Consider the following 9,758-nt stretch of genomic DNA (forward strand, 5'->3'; position numbering starts at 1 on the left):
CCTGGCACAGCTCCAGCCATTCCCTGGGGGCTGTCCCTGGTCCCCCCAGAGCAGAGTGGGACAATCATGTTGTTTTGAAGAAAACAAGCCCCCACTCAAGGCTGTGAGGGGGTTCAATCTGCTCCAGGCTGCCCTAAAGGATCAGGATCCAAGGGATGGATCTCCTCCATCCCAGGAAGGGCACATCCCTCTATTTAACCCAAATCCCACCCCGTGCTCCAAGATGTCCTGCCTAAAAACTGCACAAACACTGCCTGTTCAAGGTCATTTGACCAAACCAGCCCAGGACAAGCCCACGTGGGTCCCTCTGTTGTGTCTCCAAGCCAACACTGGCCAGGACACCCAGAGCTGCCCCAACACTGACCCTCTGCTCCAGCAGCTCTGCTCCACTCCACAGGAAAACCCCGAGGCTTGGAGGGCCCTCCCCCAAACCCTGGCGGTCAGGGGGAGCCTTGCCATGTGTCAGCAAGGTTTGGATCACCCCCTGCTTCCGGATGCAGCCAATCCCAAGGAAAATCCAGAGAGCTGGACATGACCTGGGCTGCTCCCAACCAGCTCCAGGTGCTTAAACCTCAGGTGCCCCCCCAGCAGAGGCTTTACAGTCTTTCAGGCAGAGACATAAAATCTTCACCTTGTAAATCCTGACACCACCACGGATTATTAGACACCCTCCTTTTACGTTTTGCACTAAATTATGTGACATTAAACAGGACCAGATGAAGGATTCATCATAAAAAGGCCCAACAGCAGCAACCTGAGCCCCGACACGTCCAGGTTTCTCACACCACAGGGAATCTCCATGAAGTTAAAGAGCTTAAAATTAGTGCATTAGCGAGTGAAAGTCACTTTGTGCAGAGAGTTAAAGATCACTTCTCCCCAGTACTCTTAAAATAAAAATCAAGAGAGTCAATTTAAAGGGTTTTTTTTTTTTTAATGTGTGGCCTCAAATTATCACAAAAACTCCTCACCACTGAAAGGAACACCCAGACTGAAAAAACTGAAGATGTTCTTCTCAAAGTACTTTTGAAGCTGGTAAAGCACTTGATGGTTTTAATTTAATCTGGAGATGGATGACAAAGTTATTGAGGTTGTGATTCTGACCTAAATCTTCCCTCTCTGAGCCCAAACAAGACACTGCCATCAAGTAAACACTGAGGAAAAAGAAATCCCTCCATTTCTTTTCTACAAGGCCAGGTTGGACGGGGCCTGGAGCAACCTGGGCTGGTGGAAGGTGTCCCTGCCCATGGCAGGGGTGGAATGAGATGGGCTTTAAGGTCCCTTCCAACCCAAACCATTGCATGATTCTTCTACCGGAAACAAATTTGTTTTCAAGTTTTCAGAGACTTTCATTCTCTGTGCCCTGGACATGAAACTGCAGCCAGAACAGGGCGTGGGGGAGAATCAGCCCTCAAGGAAAATAAGGATTTGGAGTAAACACAGAGCTTTGTTTCCTTTGACCTGCTCAGGGAAAGGGGCTTTAGAGGCTGGGGCAGACCCCCAGTACCATCATTTTATCTCTGGGTTTGATTGAAATTTTATAGGGAGAACAGCTGTTGGGACATTCACACACATTCCATCCCTCAAATCCAACACATCCCACCCCTCCAATCCAACACATCCCATCCCTCCAATCAAACTCATCCCAACACATCCCATCCCTCCAATCCAACACATCCCAATACATCCCATCCCTCCAATCCAACTCATCCCACCAATCAAACTCATCCCCTCCCTCCAATCCAACACATCCCATCCCTCCAATCCAATACATTCCATCCCTCCAATCAAACTCATCCCAACTCATCTCATCCCTCCAATCCAACACGTCCCACCAATCCAACACATCCCACCCCTCCAATCCAACACCTGCACACCAGTATCTCCCCAGACACACCAGGTGAGGTTTCCAAACACAAATAATCATCATCACCCCCCCTCTGGCTTCTCTGGAAATCACTTTTCCCCTGGACTTCCCAAGCAGCTACACCAGAAGACTGAGAATTTCCAACTGTCTCCATACAGAAATGGGAATCTGCAACGGGAATCTTCCTGCAGTTTGCAGATGCCAAAGCCAGGAGGGACAAATCGAAAAAAAAATATTCAGCATTTTGTACAAATGGTTTGAGAGTTTTTTCAAACCAAACCACCAGAAACCCAGGATGTAATCCCTGAAATTCTGCCTTTTCCTCACACACCACCAGTTGCTGGATTCCTCCTGCTGAACTGCCCTGCTGAGCACTCCACTGGTGGTGAAAATATCTAGAACAGATGAAGAAACCCTGACTAAAAAAACCTGTTCTTGAGGGTTTGATGTGCTGCTGTGCCCTGCAAAGTTGTCCCAGGCACGGAGATCCACTTCCATCATTTTGTGTGGCTGTAGAGGTTATTCCCAAGAGCTCTTCAACTCCTGTGGTCATTTCAGAGTTCAAGCACATCCCATATGGACAAAAGTCTCAGGCTGTAACAGCTGCCTGAAAGAAGCCTTGGGGTTAAACTAAAAGAGGCAAGAAACACACCATTTATTTAATTAAATTAAAGAAAACACCGAGTTTGTGGGCTTTTGAATGCCATCGTGGGATGATGGCTGCAGGAAACCCCACGGAAAAATCAATAGTGGTTTCTGGAATTAGAAACTAAATTAATAAATGAAAAAACATGAAATATCACCACAAATCCCTCTGCTCTTACCACAAATGAAAGGCAGAGCACCAGAGTGGGACACTCAACCCCATCTGAGGTCTGTGATCGAGCACAAGCATTTTTTTAAGCAGCAGAATCAGCACCTTCTCTCCACTCCCATGTCATGTCCAATAACCTCAAACCCCTCTGTTTGTTCCCTCTCAACCTCTGCATCATTTACACAACCAGGAGGAGGGTTTGCTCCTTCCTAAGTACACTGCAAGCACAAATTCATTAGCATTTGGGAGGCTGAGATGACAGGGAATCCGGTGGGTTAATTCAAATTATTTTCATCTTTAGAAAAGCCCCAAACCAACAGCCTTTCTATTCTTTCACAATCCATAACTCTCAGACCCCATTTGCTCCTCACAGTGATCTTAATACTAATTAAATGAGCTTTTGTTTTCCAACACCAGTAAAGATTAAGTGCCACATAAAGCAGCTGCAGCACAGCCCTATCCAAAATCCAATTTACCCTCCCAGCTGGCATCCACACACTGGTGTGCTTGGAAAGAGGCTTCTTGGCAACTCCAAAGTCACCTGAGGACTTCTCCTTGAGCCCCAGCACGTTCTGGGAGGTTGTTCACTAACAGAGCTATTCAGAAATGCTTTTTCCTCTTGGACTGCACTGCTCTGCCCAGCCAAGTGTGGAAAACACAAAGAGAAAGTCAGGAATTTGTAAAGAATCCATCTGACCTCTCCAGGGAGGTGGTGGAGTCACCATCCCTGGGAGGGTTCAAAAAACAAGGAGATGTGGCCTCTCACCATGTGGTTTATTGGCCATGGGGTACTTGGTCCAAAGTTGGATTTGATGGTCTTGGAGAGCTTTTCCAACCTTAATCATTCTGTGGTTTAGTGGACAAGGGGGTACTTGGTTCAAAGTTGGATTTGATGATCCTGGAGAGCTTTTCCAACCTTAAAGATCCTGTGATTTTGGTAACAGTGTGGTCACAGCACTGGTGATGGACAAGCAGCAAAGATCCAAGATTCAGAACCTGCAGAAAAGTGTGACCACCCCGATTTCCATGCTCAGGGAAGTGTCCCTCGTCCCCAAGGCTGCTCAATATGCCCTCCCTGCTTCCTGAAGAGACACAGATGCAGGAGTGCATTTCATTTTCTCCCTGAATAAGACCCCCAGAGCCACCAACACCTCACCCACAGAATTATAAACCAGGAGGCTGAAGCACAACCTGCACATCCAGTTGTAAATCTTCCAGAGATCAGAAACTTCTCCACAGCCCCTTTCTGACCAGCCCTGCTGCAGCAGGAACTCAGCAGGTCAGGCAGAAGAACTGCTGGCACTGGGTTTGCACCAGAACCCAAGAAGCCCCCCCAAAAAAGCTCCTGTTCTGTCAGGTGGGCAATGAATCATTCCTGGAGAAGCTGAGAAGGCAGATCCCACCCCAGGATACCCCAAGACCAGGTCATCAACCTGCAATTTCCCAGCATTTCCAAAGGCCTCCTTTGGATTTCCCACAGGACACTGAAAGCATCAGCTTTCTTCCATTTCTGGGGACTCACAGGTTTTCTGGACTCTCAGCAAACTCTGACCAATTTATATCATTAATAACAAAGGGCTGGATAAATCCTGGCTACATCTCCTGCAGCAAAGCACATCCAGGTACTAACTGAAGCACAGGTTCATTCCCACACCCACCCCAGCACCATCTGACCCAGGAAAACCAAACAGCTCTGCCAGAGCTGAGGCTGATGAAGGTCAGGATGTGTGGTGACCATTTCAAATGTCACTCACTGTCTGCCTCTTGTGGGAGAACCAATTTACACATGATCCATTACCCTGTAATCACAGTTTTATCTTCTGGACAGAGACTCTGGCAAGGAAAGCCTGGCTGTGAAATCAGGCCCAACTGAGTGCTAAGAGTGAGGGATCTTTGTGTATCAGGATTTCAAATGTTAATGGGAAAAAAATCCAACTGAGGAGGTATTACAGACTCCAGGTATTACACAGCATCCACCCCAGGCATTAAGAGAGGCTATTTCTTGTAGGGAAATTATTGGATAAAGTTGGAGCCTGGAGCCAGTTTGAGACTGGGCCATATTTTAGATGCCATCAGCTCTTTCTGCCTGGATATATAATTATATCTAGTGAATTATCCAGGAGAGAAAATTGCCTCCTAACACATTCACCCCCTCTCTGTCTCCAGTCCTGCTGCCACATATTTGGTCAGGGTTGACCCTCCTGGGCTCACAGACAGGCTGGAGCACCTCTGGTGGGCAGGGGAGCTCCTCCTGGGGCTGCCACAATCCCCAAGCACTGAGAGAGTAAAGCCAAAAATAAGGAATAAACTGCTTTGCTTCCCTCCCACTCTTTCATCCTAAAACATCTCTGAAAAAACTAATGTACCTCTGTAGACTATAATTTCCAAATTTCCTCTAATCCCATGCATAATTACATGGAGCACTGCACTGGTATCCCTTCCATGCAAATATTGCTATAAAGTGCAGAGTTTTCATTGCATTACATGACAAAAAAATAACTGTGCTCATTTATTCTGGGCCATATGTGGTTACACAACGTAAGGCAATGAGACAGCATTTTTCACTAGCTTTTTGTTGTGGACACCACCCATTTATCTTTCTCATAACCCTCTCCCCAGCGCATGCTAACAAGGTTATTTTAGTCAGCTCTTTAATTATTTAACATGGCTGGGAGGTTACTGGGTTGCTCAGAGCAGCCCTTTCCTGAGGCAGCTCCTTCCACCCCGACTCCCTGGAGCCCCCAAGCCCTGATTCCCTGTGGCCTCGAGCAGCAGCATCCACAGATCCACATCCCAGATGCCTTCAACACGGTCCAAGCGGACACCACAACATCCAGCCTTGTTGCTGCCACTCAGGTGTCTCCACAACCTCTAACTCCTGGTGGTTCAACTCATCAGGGAGACCCTCAGGGTTACATGGGGACGATGGGGCATCACCTGCCCTCAGGTTGTCTCCAAAAAGGGATGTAGAGGGTGCAGAAAGGTTGCAGGAACCTCAGAGAAGAGTGAGAAACCCCTCACACCTCCCAGCTGCTCCTAAGCAATGACTGTTTGCAACCAGCTTAAACGCAGAAACACACAACTCCGTGTCTGTCCACATTTTAGCACCATCCACAGCTATTTTTAAAGATAAAACAAGCCCCAGAACAACCCATTGTGACATTCTGCCCAAGAGAAACAACTCCCACAGCAAACCCTTCCCTTCCACAGCAGCAGATAAAACCCTGAGGCAGCACTTGGTCAGAACTTGTAGTTCCTGCTGGTTCTCAGCTCTGAACCAAGGAAAACAAGTGTGTTGGCAGATCTGGAGTCACATGGGAGTGTCCAACACCCCTGTGACCCCATTTACACTCCTGGCTCACAGGTAACCTGTGAACTGGTTCATATCTGGGCAGCCTGGGGCACAGCCTCGTCCTAAAGATCCCACCCCCTCCTTGCACTAAGCACTGACCTCCCCACTCCACCTCTCGGAGCTCATCCAACCCTTCAGCTCCCCACAGCTCTTCTCCTCCTCCCCAGCTGATCAGTGTTGCCTGTCTCTGTCCCTTCCCATCCCCTCTGCCATCAAACACCAAATTCCACGACCCAACCCCATCCCTCCCCAGCTGGCTCTGCCACAGCTTGTCCTCGGCCACACCCCGAGCGCCAGCAAACAAACTCAACCCCCGTTCTTGGAGGACAACGGAGCAGAAGGTCCTGCCAGATATTTAAATGTCACACTGGGGGGGTCCAGTTTCCTCAGTGCACTTCATTTGGTGGTTTTTGAAGCCCAGCAAGCTCCAGGGTGGTGTCACAGTCACAGGGGACATTCCATCTGCCAAAGCTTTCCTGTTTCTCCCAAACGCGGCACTTCAGTCAATAAGAGAGGTTGTTCTTCCCTCCCAAGTCTTTACTGACTGTTACATCTACTGGCTGAGAAAGGTTCATCCCAACAGAAATGATCCACTTCTATGATCCTCCAGAGGCCCCAGTCTGGGCACTGGGGTCAAAGAGCTGCTGCCACCAGCACACCCCTCACACCCCACCTCCTGCCAGCCCCAGCCACCCAGCCCCTCCTTTAACAACCCCAGCAGCTTGCACTTGGTTAAATTAACTGTTTATTTGTCAAAGGCTTGATTCCTGTCCAGAATAAACTGTCAGTTCCTCCTCTGATGGCTGAATTTGCTGTCTGGAACACAGGAGCCAAAAGGAATGAAAAAGGTCTCTGTGTAAATGGGAATAGACCTGATTTCAGCTTCCAGGGATTATGTCATTGAGCAAAGCACAGATATTTTGGTTCAGGATTCCAGTCAGGTGGGGATTCGCACATTTGCAGCTGTTCTTTCCCTGTCCATACAATCCAAGTTAGGATCCAGGTGGATCTTATCCACCTGGCCAGAAACCACTGCTGGTCACAGCAGCACTTCTGATACAGAACAACCCAAGACACATTTTTCCCCAAGTCTGCCTTGAGAGGAGCAGGACTTCCCATTCATGAAAACACAGTGCTGCATTCATGAATCCACACTCAGTCCATGACACAGGAATAATCACCTCATTGCTTAGGATTTGCACAAACTTAACACTCTCATTAAGGCAAAGCCACTCTGTCAGAAGCAGCAAAACACCAGACTACACAAATCTCCACAGTTCCTACACTTCCCCAGTGCTCTTGCTTTTCCAGATTCCTTCGCCCTCCCAAACCCTTCCTGGCTGTGTCACAGCCTCTCTGAGCTGCCAGGGGTTATGACACTCTCCCAACCCCAAGGTGGCTTCCTCCCTTCATCTCCCTGCATTTCATGGAATCCCAGAATGGTTTGGGTTGGAAGGGACCTTAAGGATCACATCCTTCCACTCCCTGCAATGGGCAGGGACACCTTCCACTAGCCCAGGTTGCTCCAAGCCCCATCCAACCTGGCCTTGGACACTTGCAGGGATGGGGCAGCCACAGCTTCTCTGGGCAACCTGTGCCAGGGCCTCCCCACCCTCACAGGGAAAAATTCCTTCACAATATCCCATCTATCCCTGCCCCGTAGCAGTAGGAAGCCATTCCCTGTGTCCTGTCCCTCCACCCCTTGTCCCAAGTCCCTCTCCAGCTCTCCTGGAGTCCCTTTAGGCCCTGGAAGGGTTTCTCAGGTCTCCCTGGAGCCTTCTCTTCTCCAGGTGAACACTCCCAGCTCTCCCAGCCTGGCTCCAGAGCAGAGGGGCTCCAGCCCTTGGAGCACTTTTTCCCAATAGCCCCCCTAACCCTTCCCTCTGTCAGGCTGAAGCTGTTCCCCTTTGACCTGTCACTTCGAGCTGTTGTAAAAAATCCCTCCCCACCTTTCCCGGAGGCTCCTCCAGCACCCGGATTATCCCACTGCTGATGGACAGGGAGCCTCCTCCAGGCTCCAGGACGTACCTGATGGGCAGGGAGGGGTCCCCAGCGTCCCACCAGTCCTTGGGGGGGCTGATGTACATGCACCACAGCTCCCAGCTGTACCCGTGGGCAGAGTTCTCGTAGCGCTGCACCTCGAAGTTGTCCTGCTTGATGTTGTCTATGGAGGGCAGGATGACCCTCTTCCGGTTTTCCTGGATCCGGGAAAGCACCGGCTCGGCCCTGAAGCAAAGCACAGAAGAGAGTGTGAATTCCTCCCACAACTTGCAGCTGGGCACTGTAGCCTCCATACAATTTGTTCCCAATATCCCATCTAACCCTGCCCTCTGGCAGTGGGAAGCCATTTCCCTCTCGTCCCGTCACTCCTCAAAAGTCCCTCTCCAGCTTTCTTGGGAGCTCCCTTTGGTACTGGAATGTGCTCTTCGGTCTCCTCAGACCCTTCTCTCCTCCAGGCTGAGTAACTCCAGCTCTCTCTGCCTGTCCCCCAGCCCTCAGAGCACCTTTGTGGTCCTCATATGGACCAACAGCTCCATGGCTTTCTTGTGTTGGATGAAAACATGATCCCCAGGCTGGGAAGCCTGGCTTGAAACCTTCCCTTCTGGAAAGCAAGGCCATGAAGGACATGCTTTGTTCAAACCACGCCTGAACTAGTCCAGACTTCCTCCAGATCCAAACCCCATTTCCCTGAGAAGAACAAGATAAATTCTTGAAAGCAGGACTGTCTGAAGGGTCTTTTTTCCCTTGGAATATGGTTTGATGACTCTGTAGCAACAAAATTCAGCTCTGGGACACTCAGACATGTTCAGAGCAGGGGGCTGTGCTCAGCCCCCATCTGCCCTGGGCTCCCTCTGCCAACACAAGGGGTAACCTGCACTCTTGGTGTCTCCAGCAGCGGGTACAAAAGACCAGAGGGAGTCAAGCCCACCCTGCAGAAACACCTCCACTCTACCCCTAGAAAAAAGGCTTCAAGAGCTCAGTAAATAGTAGCTTCCTCAGTAGATCAATAAAATCAGGTGTGAGGGCTTAGTGACCTGGAGAGAGGAATGTTCAGCTGGGAATACAGATATCAACACAGGAGACAGCTCCTAAGGACACCCTTCAGCTGCACCATTGTTACAAAGTCAATAACTGTGCAGAACTCTGGCTTCTTCCACAAACATGGACCATTTACTTCTTACACTTGGTTAAAGGGAAAAAAAATCCCTCTCAGGCTCCTGTCATGATATAGATTCAACCTTAAGCCAGTTGAGTTCAAATGTTTTGAATCTCTCTGAAAAAAAATCCTTAAGAGACACCTTTTGCTGCTTCTGCACCTCTGCACGTATTCCCAGCAGCAGAGGAAACAAATCAATCCAAAGCATCTGAGCCTTCCCCACTGGGATCCAGCTTCAAAGGGCATGGAAATGGGAAACACTTTCTCCTTTAGTCTCTTGTGATTGGGCTTTCTTAAACCTACAGAAATTACTTAAAGCTAAGGAAATGGGAAATCATCCCGAAAAATGGAACCAGGGAGCAGGGAAAGTGCAAAAAGGGAGGGAACAGAGAAGGATGAGAGGAAACAAGGGCAAGGGAAGGTTTTCACAGAATCTCAGAATGTGCTGAGCTGGGAGGGACTCACAAGGATCATGGAGTCCAACCCTCAGCCCTGCACAGGCCCAGCCCCAAGAGTCACCCCCTGTGCCCCAGAGGATCAGCCAAACCCTCCCTGAGCTCTGGCAGCCTTG

General features: G+C 49.4%; 1 protein-coding gene across 1 annotated transcript in view; it reads right to left on the minus strand.

Moving 5' to 3' along the window:
• WBSCR17 (Williams-Beuren syndrome chromosome region 17) overlaps positions 1 to 9,758 on the minus strand; it is a 221,786-nt gene that overhangs the window by 121,811 nt on the left and 90,217 nt on the right. The window contains exon 3 of the mRNA XM_017824039.1: positions 8,059 to 8,256. Within this exon, the coding sequence (XP_017679528.1) occupies positions 8,059 to 8,256 (198 nt within the window). The remainder of the gene's footprint in view (positions 1 to 8,058; positions 8,257 to 9,758) is intronic.

Source organism: Lepidothrix coronata, unplaced genomic scaffold (genome assembly GCF_001604755.1).
Source record: "Lepidothrix coronata isolate B3197 unplaced genomic scaffold, Lepidothrix_coronata-1.0 Scaffold108, whole genome shotgun sequence".
Classification (NCBI taxonomy): Eukaryota; Metazoa; Chordata; class Aves; order Passeriformes; family Pipridae; genus Lepidothrix; species Lepidothrix coronata.